Here is a 14,952-nt window from a genome sequence, read left to right as displayed (position 1 = left end):
AAGTCACCAATACAGAAACTGGAAGAAAGGAGCGAGGCCAGTAAGTTTGCCTTAGTTTTTGGGTGAGGTAACTACAGTAGCATCCAGATGTGAGAGTGGTGGAAACCTGGGTGGGCAAAAGTTGTGTCTGATGGCCTTGGAAGGACCAGAATCAATGACTGCCATTTGGGCAGGATGCAGGTTTGTAGTATTTGGAACTTTCAAAGTCTGATTTGGATTTGGTGGTGATTTGCTACAGTTGTTGTGAGCTAAAGTACAGGTGGAGTGAGTAGCTGAAGTTTTGGTCTTGAGTCATTCGTAGTATGCACAGGTTTTATTCTTTTACTGCATTGGCACACTTTTTTTTTTTGAGAACCAAGGCTTGGATGATGGCTGTGAAGAAATGAAGGCCTTCATTCCTGTGAGGATGATTCTGCTATTCAGTCTGAGTAGGTGTTTGGGTTAGAGGAACTGAAGCAGTATTCAGACCATGGGAAAGAGGAGAATATATGTCATGGAGGTAATCTCATTTGGTACCCTTGTAGTGCCAAAGGATACAAGACTAAGAACTATAGAAGACGTGGAAGTTAGTCAGTTATTCACATATGATATCGTTTTTGACACCATATGGTTATTCTCATGCTTCATTGGATTTTGGAAGTGATGCCATTTGCTAGAAGAAATGGTAGGGTCACAGCCACTTTCCACAAAGAGTTAGTAGGACAATCACAAACATCCATGCCTCTGGAAGGATTAGAACTTGTAGCCTCTTGGCTGGAGAGTGGATATGTTAACCAGATGGCCAACCAGGATGGTAAACAGTTGATGAACAGATGTTTCTTGCCTTTGTTTTCAGCACCCCCCTAAGTTCGCAGCCAATATTCCCTCTAAGATGTGCACTATGCATGCACACTGGCCAATAATGGGAGCGCACAAAATTTTTGCTTTCGGAATGTACTATAACAACATATTGAATATACTATTAAAAAGAATTATACGATAAATCACTTATTTTATTGAGTGATTTCTTTAATGTCTTCACTCAAATATTACTCTAATCCATTCCAACTTACTTTTAGTCTGTACTGTGTGGGCAAACTGATGCTGAGATCAGGAAGTTGTAGAGGCATATTTGTTTAGAGTGTCTAAAGTGTGGACAGTACAGTCAACGGAACTTGTGCTATTTACAAATAATCCATAGTGATGGATTTTTGTAGCTAAGCAGATTTAAGTGAATTAATTCAGCACTTGCAATTTTACAGGTTATAGCTAAATGAAAAAAAGGATAATATTAATATAAGAAATATTACATTAGTGGTTTTCATGTGCTAAACCCCAGAATTTCATATTGAGTTTAGGCATAGAATTTCCTATTCTAGAATTTGGCATGATGTGTTCATAAACTGCATGTAATGCAGCATTTAAGTTAATTTTATAGTAATAGTTAGCATGCAACATAAAAGTTCTTTTAACACAATGTTGTCATCGTTAGGCACACCAAATTAAGAGTTTGTGGCTTGCGACTTTTGCTATTGTGACACAAACTATCTCACACATTGAGTCAGAGACTGGAAACTTGTGCACAAAATGTTTTCCATGTGGACATGAGCTGGAAAAAATTAGAGGGCACACTATTTGTAACTTATATGTTATAAGGCATAGATCGCAAACCTGTGGCACACGTGCCAGAGGAGGCACGACCGAGAATTTTGCTGGCACGTCAATGATTTACAGGTGATATCCTTTTATACGCTTATAAATTATTCAGCCTTTTTTTTTAATTGTTACAATATGTACAAGTTAAATTTTGTTTTACATGAGAGCAGCTATGAAGGCATGCATATATTAATAATTGGTGCAGTATTAACAAAAGATCACGTGACTTAAAGATAAAAGCAAGCCCACAATTTTTGGATTGAAATGCTAATTCTCTTCAACCAAATCCCATAACATCTGCAACTGTCATAACAACATTCACTATATATATATATATATATATATATATTTCTTAGTTCACATTCACGACGAGGTGTCGTTTATCGTTCCGACAGAACTTCTCATTACCGGCAAGCTCAACTCACACAAAGTTTCAGCCCTTGGTCGATTTTTTTTTTTTTTTTTTTTTTTTGCATTTGAGCTGGCAGGGGAACTCACAAGCATTATATGGCATGTTTCAATTCGTGGTAGAATTTTATTTGAAGTTAGCCTTTGTGATCTGTCATAATGACATCGAGAATTTCAAATGCAATCAAACAAACACTTATTTCAAATAACTGAAAAATTGGACAATAGTTTTTAGTTAGATACTGTGTTTTGGTGTGCAACATATAGTTTTGCTCGAGTCTATACAGCATAGTTTCTGTGAGAGGGGACATGTGATTCATTAGTTAGCGTCATTTTTATTCCAGCTGTCTGTAATTGCACTATTTGTTGAGAAATATATTACGCAGACTGCAAAAGTCTCTGTACCTTATTTAGGGATACAATAAAACTACTTGTTTTTCTTGCATCTGCAGTATAATGGCTGTTGGGGAGGGCATGTTCTTACCGCAGGGGAGAGAGTTACTATCACCTTGACGTGAACATGTTTAAACATTTTTCATGTGCGAAGTATATGCAAAACTTTTTAATGTCTTTTTTCGTAAAGAAAATTAGGGGTGCAACTTATACCTGAGAGCAAGTTATATTCGAGTAAATATGGTAAGCATTTTGCCGGCAAGTTGACATCCTTCTGCTGCTCCCCATGCTCAGCTGACCTGTATTGCGAGTTACAATGCATAAATATTGTTCTCACTACCGTTTTTTTTTTTTTGAAACCATTAAAAATTTATATATAAAAAAAAAAAAATATATATATATAGGCCTGTGATGGAAAAGTTGTCTGAGAAGTAATAACTGATTCTTATAGATTTTTTAGGTGCTGAGTTCAGAAAAAATAGTAAAAAAAATTCCATCACTCACCAATTTTACCCGATTTCTAATTTTATCGTTTTTATTAATAGTATTTGGATTTAAATTCAGCGCATTCATATTTATTTTCATTCTCCTTTATTTACAGCTAATTAGTTGCATAAGTGCTTTTTATGGTAAATAAAGAAATTTCCACGACACTTCTCATTCTTGAGATGGGAGGGGGGGAGGAATGCAGATAAAAGTGCAAGTGGCTACTTTGAATCTGATTCGCCGAGATAACGGATGACTTTCCTGTTCTTGTGAATCACACAAGAAAATGTGTCATAGACACATTTTCTTGTGTGATTCTTTAGTTGAACTTTAGTCGTTGACTACTAAGGTTATCATATTTCTGAAAGGTGGCATATTTTCTAAGTTAGTGTGAAGATTTAATTTAATGGGTTTGCGTTTTTTTAATGTTTTTACGTAGTGTCGTGTAATAGTCTTAATGTCATTCTTTAAAATTCATTTAATTGTGTTTTAAGTGGTGTTTGTAATGGCTCCAAAAGGTTGCAAAAATTCACCTAACATTTTTTGCTACATATGCGAGAGTTAGTGGTAAAAAAATAACGAAGAAACAGATTTCGTGAAAAAAGTGTACTCTGCATATTTTGGGATGAAACTTGGTGACTTAGATAAGCCATGGGCACCGCATATAGTATGTTCCATTTGTGTAGAACTTTAGAAGGTGGTCGAAGGGAGAACAAAAATCTTTACGTTTTAGAATTCACATGGTATGGCGATGACCCCGCAACCATACTGATGACTGTTACTTCTGTTCTTTGAATGTTCGAGGTTTTAATGTGAAAAATAAAAAAAAAGACATTTCCTATCCTAATTTACCATCTGCAACATGCCCAGTGGAACATGGTCCTGAAATACCCGTGCCAACACCTCCACAAATTTTAGAAGAACCACTCAGCAGTGGTTCTTCTAAAATTTCTCGAGCCCAGCAGTTCTGCAGATTTCAATGATGACGAATACAAAGTGGTTCACCTGAACTTTTTTCACAGACCGATTTAAACGGCTTGGTTAGAGATTTGGGTCTTCCTAAGGAATCTGCAGAACTGCTGGGCTCGAGACCAAACAAAAAGAATTTGTTAGCCCCTGGCACTTCTTTCTCATGGTTTACATATAGAGAAAGAGATTTTCTTCCTTACTTTTCAGAGGAAGGTGATTTAGTTTACTCTAGCGATATTTCCAGACTGATAAGCAAATTCAACATAAAATATGAAGTCATCGATTCCTCAAAAAAGAAGCCTCAAAGGTGTGCTTCTCCATAATTACAATAAGTATGCTTCAGAACCAGTGTTGATGTCATTTTTTAAAATTCGTTTAACTGTGTTTAATATGGTGTTTGTAATGGCTTCAAGACGTTGCAAAAATTCACCTAACATTCGAATAGCACATTCCATGTATTTGAAAGAATGATACGAAAATTTAGCCTTCATTCTCAGCAAACTTAAGTACAATGATCATGGATGGACAAGAGGATACACCAAATACCCGTGCTTTTTGTGCGAGTGGGACAGCCGAGATTGAGAGCAACATTGGATCAAGAAGGAATGGCCAGAAAGAGTCACATTAGAACCTGGAAGTAAAAATGTGTTACACGAAACTTTGGTTGCTTGGGAAAAAATCCTTTTATCCCCACTTCACATAAAGCTGGAATTGATGAAGAAGCAATATGTCAAGGCTTTGTCGAAACAAGGAGAGTGTTTTAAATACATCCGTGCAAAATTTCCAGGATTATCTACAGCAACATTGAAAGGTATTTTTATCAGTCTGGACATCAGGAAACTTATTAAGGATAAACTGTTTGAAGAAAAAATGGCAACTGTTGAAAAAGAAGCGTGGAAATCTTTGAAAGAGGTGGTGTCCAAATTTTTAGGAAACCACAAGGACCCAACTATAAAATGATTGTGGAAAACATGCTACAGAAATTTAAGGATTTGGGATGCTCCATTAGCTTAAAAGTGCACTTTCTCAACTCTCATTTAGATTACTTTCCTGAGAATCTGGGAACTGTCAGCGAAGAGTGACAGTTCCCAGATTCAAAGAGATGGAAGGTATCAGGACAGGTGGAATGTCAACATGATGGCAGACTATTGCTGGATTGCACAGAGACAACCCAGGAAAAGAATTTTACAGAAAAATAGTACAAAAAGAAGTTTTGAAGGAAAAAGAAAGAAAAAGACACCTCAACGAAATATAAAGTATGTACTAAAGATGAATCTTTAATTACTTTAATTAAAATTTTTTTCCCTAATACTTTCATTACAAAATGTTTACGGAAAAATTTCAATACTGTTATTTTACTTAATATAATGCGTTTTAAAGCTATTTTACTGTAATATTGAGATCCATTTTGTGAAAAATCCTTACACGATAGAGAAAAAATAAAATCAGTGGTCAAAATTAAATCAGAAAGAAACAGTTAATAGTTTTCAGACAACTTTTCATGACTCGAATTTTGCAGGCCAGTGTAATTATTTATAAAATATTATATTATAAATTAATATTCTATTAATTTTTCCCCTATTAAAAACTGCCTGGCACATCAATAACTTGATTTGTAAATTTTTGGCACGTGCCAGAACGTCAGCAACTTGATTTGTAAACTTTTGGCACGTGCACATAAAAAGGTTCGCCACCACTGTTATAAGGCATTCTTAAAATTCAGCAACGCTTGTAATGGCAATGAAGTGGAAAGCAACAACACATGAAGCATCACAGTGTTCAAAGCTAAGAACTGCACTCATTTCAGACAGCAAATATTTTAGATAAACTGAAATTGTATAATACAACTTTTTTTTTTTTTTAATATCAAAATTTATTTTACATGTTGTACATCCCACCCATACAAGGAGAGCATCATTATGTTTAACTGGCAGTTTGAAGGAGCATTGGCATGCACTGACATCAAAGTATCACAGAAACTGAGTAGCAAATGTGAAATTTTTTTGTTGTGGAGGCTGGAATGGAATATTGGTTCCTTTTAGAGAGGAGAGAGAGCAAAAACATTAAAAACCAGAATCGGAGACCTACAATGAAAGAAATTTGTTCACTATATGGCTAGTCATCATCATCATCATCATGCGTATCAAGGATTTAGGCCTAGCATGGCTTGTTCCGGCCTTAGAAGTCATCGTTGAATCGTTTAAGAGGACGTCCTGGTTTTCTTTTTCCTAATGGCTTGTACTTTAAGGCTTGTTTTGGTAATCTTTCTGTTTTCATTCTTTGAACGTGTTCCATCCATTTATGTTTATATTTTTTAATTTTTTCTATTACTGGTTCTTGGTTTAATTCTTTCATAATATCTTCGTTTCTTTTGTAATCAAATAGGGTATGTACTTTGCAGTTGTTCTCATAAACTTCATTTCTGCTGTTGTTAATCTTTGTTTGTCTTTTTGTTTTATTGTCCAGATTTCGCTTCCATACATTAAGACCGGTAGGGCTAATGTATTGTATACTTTTAGCCTGGTTTGTTTTTGACTAGTAGGAATAAAAATAATTGTGTATACGTAGCAAATATTTAAGAGGGGGGGGGTATTCGTTTGTTTACTGATGATGGTATTTTCCCTTCTCAGTGTGCAAACTGAGAAGGGAAATAATATTAGATAAAGGTGATGTAGATATCCTGCAGGATGATATAAATCAATTGGCATTGTTGGAAAAGGATAATGATTGCCAATTGTGTGTGGATTGCAGGAAATTGATGAGGCTAGGCACTTGGGGATAATGCTGAACAGAGTTGAAGTTCAGAGGGCATATTTCAAAAGTTGGTAAAATAGTTCAAAAGTTTACCTGGATGTTGAAAAACATGCTAACAAGTAAAGACAGAAACTATTATCCCTCTTTATAAGGCTATGATTTGGCTTCCCCTTGACTACTGTGCACAGATTTAGTAACTTGGGTTTCTTTGGGATCAGGAGGGTAGAGAGGATTCAGAAACGATAGTAACTATGCTGGTGAAAGGTCTGTGGAATACTCTTATGAGAGGATAGGTTGAAGGTGTGTGGGTTACAAAAGTTTGGTTGACAGACAGAAAAGAGGGAACATGATGGAAACTTTTACGATATTAAAGGGGATTTATAAAATTGCTGCAAAGGAAATTTTTCAATATACAACAAATAGTCAGAGAACCAAGGGGAATCAATGTGTAAGAGTGTGGGTGTGCGGACTAAATTTTTTGCATGGAGAGTGGTGAAGGAGTGGAATGGATTGCCAAAATTAGTTGTGAGTGCTCTGACAGTGAATGAGTTTAAGGAGAGGTATGGTAGGTTATGTGTGCAAAATATTTGGTTTGCGTCTCCCACGATGAGTCTTTAGACGCACGGAAATACTGTATAATAATAAACACAGAATGTTACTTATCAGCTATTAATCTGCTGTATTCTATAAAACAATATAGAATACCTGGCTTACTTAGGAAGAACTTATTGAGGAGCAACTCATTCTGAAAATCCTAAATTAAGGTTTTATTAATGCCTTTGTTATATAAGTAAACAAACATTGCATTCGAATTATCCCAAATACTAACCTGCGGTCCAACCATGAAACCACCAAAGAAGTACGTATGACCTGCAACTTCTAATAATGAAGGACATTTTTGGATTGCTGTCTTTTTCTGATCATTTGACAGTTTTTCCTGTAAGATATACAATTATTTAAAATCAATGCCTGGGAGGAATTTTAATACTATAAGCAGTGATTAATAGCCTAGATAATTATTTACAATTTCTAACAATTTTAGCATTTAATCAAACATGAACCCAAATGTACTCAATCTGCTAATATGCTCAATGAGCTGATTTTTTTTCCTATTTCCTTTCTCTCTCTCTCTCTTTTTTTTTTATGTGCCACCCACAAAAGGTTCTTACTAAACCTATAGAAGAGGGGTGTCAAACATATGACCCAAAGGCCAGATCCAGCCCACAGCTCAATTTTATAAAAATAATTATGTTATTATTATTCTTTAATTTTAAATTATTCTGCTAATTTATAGAGGTTATACAATGGTTGATCTTTAATCCTTAGGTTAAGACTTAGGTTCAGGGCTTAACCTTTCGCTGCAGAGCTGTGTTTACACCATGGAATGAATGCACTAACAAAGCTGTGTTAAACAAAGAAGTATATAACTAAGTGAGTGTGTGCGTATGTATGTGTATATACATACACACACTTGTCAGTGATAGTGTATTGCTTTCACTAAAGATAATTTTAGTTTTATAAATTATTTTATGCAAAAATTTTCTATCTACCTAACCCCATTATGCAAAAGCAAAGAAAATTTGATACTGCATGTAGAATAGAGGAAAAAAAAAAAAGGAACAGATTTATATTTTTTTTGTCGAATTGGATGATAAACCAATCTCTTTCATTTGCAATAAATAAATCTCTGTTGCTAAACAGTGCAATATACAACGATATTATAAAACTAATCAATCTGTCCATTTAATGGTGAAATAAAAGAAATTTTTTTTTGGGGTGCTTAAGGATCAAAGCTGTATAACTAAGAGGAGACCTCCACATAGCCTTTAAAGGAATGAGGAGAACCGACCAGGGCTTCTGACCTAATGTCCAGTCATCACCTTCTCGTGGTACACCCTGTTGGGTATCTACTTGGATACTGAACGAACGAGGATGGGCTGGCAATTTTGGATTTAGCAAACCAAATTGTATTCTTATTGGTTAAACCAAAATAAAAAAATGATGGTACAACATGAAAAATTTCATGCTGGCTGGGGCGTCGCCTGGTTAAACAAGACCCCCGTTGTTTTCGCCAGGGAACCAGGGGGGCGAACAGCGAAAAGTCAGCTACTGGAACAAATCTGAAAACAAACTCCAACTCAACATCACCAGAGTTAAAGATCGGTACTATCAACGTAAGAAGCCTGAATGGCAAAGAAATGGAGCTAGCTGAGGAATTAGATAAGTACCAGATCGACATAATAGGGGTGAATGAAACAAAAAAGACCAAAACAGGTTAAATCTCTCTGAGCAATAAACACAAAATGTTATATTCAGGCAATGACAATCAAGGAAAAGAAGGAGTAGCCATAGTATTCAACACAAAATACGAGGCTAATCTTCTTGAATGGCAGTCAGTCTCAAGTAGAGTAATGTGGGCAAAAATGAGAATGGAGAACTGGACAATGAGACTTATTTGTGCCTATGGTCCCACAGAAGCTTCTACTAAGGTAGAAGTGGAGGAATTTTTTGAAGCTTTAGAAAAAGCAACTGACACAATGAAAAATTGGTCCTTGTTGGGGATCTAAATAGCAGAGTAGGAAATGATTGTCAGACATACAAAAATATTTTGGGAAAATTTGGAGAAAAGAGCAAAGCTAATAATAATGACAAATATCTGTTAGATTTCTGCACAGGACATGGACTGGTTATTACTGACACCATGTTCCAACATAAAAATGTGCACAAATTCACATGGAGAGAAGAGGGTAGGAATAAGAAAAGTCTCATTGACTATGTTATTGTTGATAGTAATGTTTTCTCCCTGGTGCAGGGCATCAGAGTGTACAGCGGATTTGAAATTGGAAGTGATCACTATTTAGTCTTGAACAGGATAAAATTGAATTTCATATTGAAAAGAATGACATGTAAGAAAGTTTTAAAGCGAATAAAAGTTAAGCAGCTCTCAGATGTGAACTGTAGACTAAAATACACAAAGATTATTGAAAAAAAAATGAAAGAGTTTGAGAACAGGAATCGAACTTGGAGATTCAGTGGCAAACTCTGAAAAAAACATTGATTGATTCAGCCAGAGAGGAATGTGGTGAGGTTGTCTGCAAGGATAAAAAAATCAGAACTCCCTGGTGGACACAGGAAGTTACAGAGGCAGTGAAGGAAAAGAAGAAAGCATATCAAAAGTTTCTGTCAAATAAGTCAGCTTGTGCTCATAGAGAATACAGAGACAAATGTAAGAATGCTAAACATTGTGTAAAACTAGCTAAACAAGTCATGGGAGGACTTTGGCAAGAATATAGAAAATAAATATCAAGAAGGTGGTAAAATATTCTGGAGGTTGATGAAGAAGCTTAGGAATGGAGGAAAGAGTGCTGTAAAAGGAGTTAGAGATGATAAAGGTGACATGAAAACGGGAGAAAAAGATATCCTTGAAGTATGGAGTAATTACTTTGAAAAACTTCTAAATGAAACAAGCAGTGATGACATCATAGTGATAAAAAACACTGACCAGGCATGCAGTCAGGAATACATATCCATACTTGAAGTAGAAAAAGCCATCAAAGGCTTGAAATGTGGAAAGGCAGCAGGAGTAGATGATATTCGACCAGAAACAGAAATGCTGAAGTATGGTGGTGTGTGAGTGTTACAGTGGCTGCACTGCATAGTTCAGAAGGCCTGGACAGAGGGACGAATTCCCGATGATTGGAGTAGAGCTCTCATAGTACCTATATATAAAAATGGAAATAAAACTGCATGTGAGAATTACAGAGGTATTTCCCTACTGAGTGCTCCTGGCAAGATCTATGCAAGTATACTTGAGAAAAGGTTGAGAAGAATTGTGGAAGAAAAGCTTGGTGAAGAACAAGCTGGATTCACGCCAAATAGAGGCTGTCAGGATCAGATCTTCACATTACGACAAATAGTCGAGAAAGCATGGGAATATAACAAAGATCTGTATTTAAGTTTTGTCGATTTGGAAAAGGCATATGACAAGGTGCCAAGAGAGAAGTTATTCAATACGCTGCAGTTATATGGTGTCAATGGGGCATTATATCAAGCAATACTTAGTCTTTATTTGAGTTGTAAGTCAGCAGTTAGAATTGAAGGAAGTTTAATGTTAAATCTGGTGTGAGACAAGGATGTACATTATCCCCTCTGTTATTCATTATCTATATGGATCACATTATGAAGGATAGTGGTATTAAACATGATATCAAAATTGGAGATGTTAATGTCAGCTCTTTGCTTTATGCGGATGATGTTATACTTCTAAATAAATCCGCTACAAGTCTGCAAGATTCTCTGACTAAATTGAATAGCTGTTGTAATAGATATGGTATGAAGGTCAGCAATAAAAAGACAAAGACAATGAAAATAGGCAGAATCATTGAAAATATCAACTGTGTTGTGAATGGAGAACCTGTGGAATAAGTAAAATATTTCAACTATTTAGGAACGATTTTTACTGAAGATGGTAAATTAAATATAGAAATAGACAACAGAATCAGCAAAGCTGGTATGGTGGGAAGTCAATTGAATAAATTCATATGGAATAAGAGAGAAATTAGTCTGAACACTAAATTAGCTGTATACAAGACGGTATTCAAACCAGTTTTAACTTATGGATCTGAGAGCCGGGTCAGAAGTAAAATACTTGACCAAAGACTAGAGACCACAGATATGAGAGTCCTGAGAAAGATTATAGGCGTGAACAGATGGCATCAATGGCAATATCATATTAAAAACGAGGATATTAGGAAAGAACTTGACATCGTCAACATCCAGGAATGCGTTAGCAGAGCTAATCTCAGGTGGTATGGTCACTTAAACAGAATGGGCGAGGAAAGATTGGCAAAACAAGTGTTCTCTGCCAGGTTGGCAGCTAAATGACCCAGAGGAAGACTAAGATATAGGTGGATTGATACGGTACAAATATAAGATCTGATAATGTTGGAGTCTTGACAAGTAACAGACTGATTTGGAGGAAAATTGTAGATAGGAAATTAATAATGATGTAATTTTTTTCATGTAGTGCTATCATATCCTGTACACCCCTTGAGGGTACATAGGAGGAATTTGATGATGATGATAAAAGAAATTTAAAGGTTATAGTAGAAAGATTTGCAAAGGAAAAACTGTTAAACTATGCACTGAATTAGAGAATCAGCAGTCAGTTTTTAAAAAACATACATAAAAAGAGTGATGATACAGTTAGAGCTAGCTACGTAATTGCAAATGAAACAGGTTTTGTCAAAGTCCTCTTCAGAAGGTGAATTTGTTGAAAAATGCATATGAAGGCTTAAGAAATAGTTCGTCCTGAAAAAAAACGACAATAATTTCCATATATATATCATTGTCAAGAAAAATACTATTGCAGAACATATTGTGGATATCTCTGAAAACTTAAACTTGCATCTTCCATTGGCATTGATGAAAGTACTGACATTACTGATGTGGTGCAGCTTTGTATTTTTATTCAAGGTGTTGATGAAGATCTGTACACCATAGAAGAATTTGTGGAGTATGTATCTTTGATAGACTAAACAAGAGGTAGATATATTTCAATCTTTGGTTATCTCTTTAGATAAATTAAACATAGACTGAAAAGATGGTAGGTTTCAACACAGATGGAGCTCTACAAATGGTAGGCAGAGATTTAGGTGTAGTGTACAGATTAAAATCAACATCATAGGTCCATTTTGAAAGCTTGCAGAATAGCACTTTGCAATGTATAATGCAAGATCTTTATTTATAGCCTATGATGTTGACATCAGTGACAGGTCCATTAAGTCATAAAACAGTTAATGTCGTGTGTGCATGTAGCTTAAATCACAGACAATTTGATAGGTTCTTAAGTGAGATCGATATTCCACGTAGACTGCCTATCACATTAATGTTCGCTGATTAAGTAAGGTAATTGTATTGAAACACTTCTATGAACAGTTTATTGAAATACGTTTTCATGGAAATGAAAGATAAAAAATGTGTCTGACTACGAATATACCTGTGTCTGAATGGATTCAAGATTTAGCTTTTATGATTGGCATTACTGGTCATTTGAATGATCATCTGAACCTAAAAATGCAAGGAAGCACGAAGTTAGTGACTGAACTTTCTTCATGCATTGAAGCATTTGCGATCAAGCTGAAGCTTTGAGTCGATCAAATGTTGAAAGGGAATTTATTTCACTTTACTACCTTGAAATCACTCGAACATTCTAACAATTATTATGAAGAAATATCCTTCGAAAAGTACAGCTCTGTAATTTCTAATCTAAGAAAAAAAGTTCCAAGATTCTTTATCTAAATATGTAGATATATAATATATAGTTCTTTTAGGTTTGTTCCAGTAGCTGACTTTTCACTGTTTGCCCTGGTTCCCTGGCGAAAACAATGGAGGCCTTGTTTAACCAGGCGATGCCCCAGCCAGAATGAAATTCTGTCATGCTTTTAATTTTGGTTTGTTTGTTTAAGAAGCCTAAATGGCAAAGAAATGGAGCTAGATGAGGAACTGGATAAGTACCAGATCAACATAATAGGGGTGACTGAAACAAAAAAGACAAAAACTGGCGAGATCTTTCTGAGCAATAAATACAAAATGTTATATTCAGGTAATGACAGTCAAGGAAAAAAAGGAGTAGCCATAGTATTTAACACTAAACACGAGAGGCAGTCTCAAGTAGAGTGATGTAGGCAAATATCAGAATGGGGAACTGGACAATGAGACTAATCTGTGCCTGTGGTCCCACAGAAAGTTCTACTAAGGTAGAAGTGGAAGAATTTTATGAGGCTAGAGAAAGCAACTGACACAATGAAAAAGGAAAAGTTGGTCCTTGTTGGGGATCTAAATAGCAGAGTAGTAAATGATTGTCAGACATACAAAAATATTTTGGGAAAATTTGGACAAAAGAGCAAAGCTAATGGCAAATACCTGTTTGATTTCTGCTCAGGACATGGACTGGTTATTACTAACACAATGTTTCAACATAAAAATGTGCACGTGGAGAGAAGAAGCAAGGAATAAGAAAAGTCTCATTGACTATGTTATTGTTGATAGTGATGTTTTCTCCCTGGTGCAGGACACCAGAGTGTACAGAGGATTTGAAATTGGAAGCAATCACCATTTAGTCTTGAGCAGGATAAAATTGAATTTCATATTGAAAAGAATAACATGTAAGAAAGTTTTAAAGCGAATAAAAGTTGAGCAGCTCTCAGATGTGAACTGTAAACTAAAATACAGAAAGATTATTGAAGAAAAAATGAAAGAGTTTGAGAACAGGAACCAAACCTTGGAGATTCAGTGGCAAGCCTTGAAGAAAACACTAATTGATTCAGTCAGAGAGGTATGTGGTGAGGTTGTCTGTAAGGATAGAAAAATCAGAACTCCCTGGTGGACACAGGAAGTTAAAGAGGCAGAAAGAAAAGAAGAAAGCATATCAAAAGTTCCTGGCAAATAAGTCAGCTTATGTTCTTAGAGAATACAGAGAAAAATGTAAGAAAGCTAAAAACTGCGTTAAACTAGCTAAACAAAAGTCATGGGAGGACTTTGGTAAGAAGAAGAAGGTGGTAAGATATTCTGGAGGTTGTTGAAGAAGCTAAGAAATGGAGGAAAGAGTGCTATAAAAGGAATTAGAGACGATAAAAGTGACATGAAAACAGGAGAAAAAGATCTCCTTGAAGTATGAAGTAATTACTTCGAAAAATTGCTAAATGAAACAAGCAGTGATGACAAGCACAGCGGTAAAAAAACACTGACCAGGCATGCAGTTAGGAATACATATCCATAAAAAAGCCATCAAAAGCCTGAAATGTGGAAAGGCAGCAGGAGTAGATGATATTCGACCAGAAATGCTCATGTATGGAGGTATAAAGTCTTACAGTGGCTGCACTGCATAGTTCAGAAGGCCTGGACACAGGGTAGAATTCCAGATGATTGGAATAGAGCTCTCACAGTACCCATATATAGAAAGGGAAATAAAACTGAATGTGAGAATTACAGAGGTATTTCTCTACTGAGTGTTCCTGGTAAGATATATGCAAGTATACTTGAGAAACGGTTGAGAAGGACTGTGGAAGAGAAGCTTGGTGAAGAACAAGCTGAATTCAGAACAAATAGAGGCTGTCAGGATCAGATTTTCACTTTACGACAGATAGTTGAGAAATCATGGGAATATAATAAAGATCTGTATTTGATATCAGGTTTTAGTACTACTTTCCTTCATAATGTACATCCTTGACTGACACCAGATTTAACATTAAACAATCTTCCTGTACTTGCTTGAATTCTAACTGCTGACTTACAACTCAAATAAAG

The 14,952-nt window shown here is 35.6% G+C and overlaps 1 protein-coding gene across 1 annotated transcript in view; it reads right to left on the bottom strand.

The window, feature by feature from the left end:
* The window catches only part of nes (lysophosphatidylcholine acyltransferase 3 protein nessy), a 389,051-nt gene that overhangs the window by 169,169 nt on the left and 204,930 nt on the right, over positions 1-14,952 (bottom strand). Inside the window, exon 6 of the mRNA XM_090408067.1 lies at positions 7,475-7,582. Within this exon, the coding sequence (XP_090264193.1) occupies positions 7,475-7,582 (108 nt within the window). The remainder of the gene's footprint in view (positions 1-7,474; positions 7,583-14,952) is intronic.

The sequence above is a fragment of the Typopeltis vanoorti genome, chromosome 18 (assembly GCF_054136105.1).
Source record: "Typopeltis vanoorti isolate ZY-2024b chromosome 18, IOZ_Tvanoo_1.0, whole genome shotgun sequence".
NCBI classification, from domain to species: Eukaryota; Metazoa; Arthropoda; class Arachnida; order Uropygi; family Thelyphonidae; genus Typopeltis; species Typopeltis vanoorti.
Note: the sequence above shows the minus strand (reverse complement) of the source record. Positions and strands in the feature narration are given on the sequence as shown.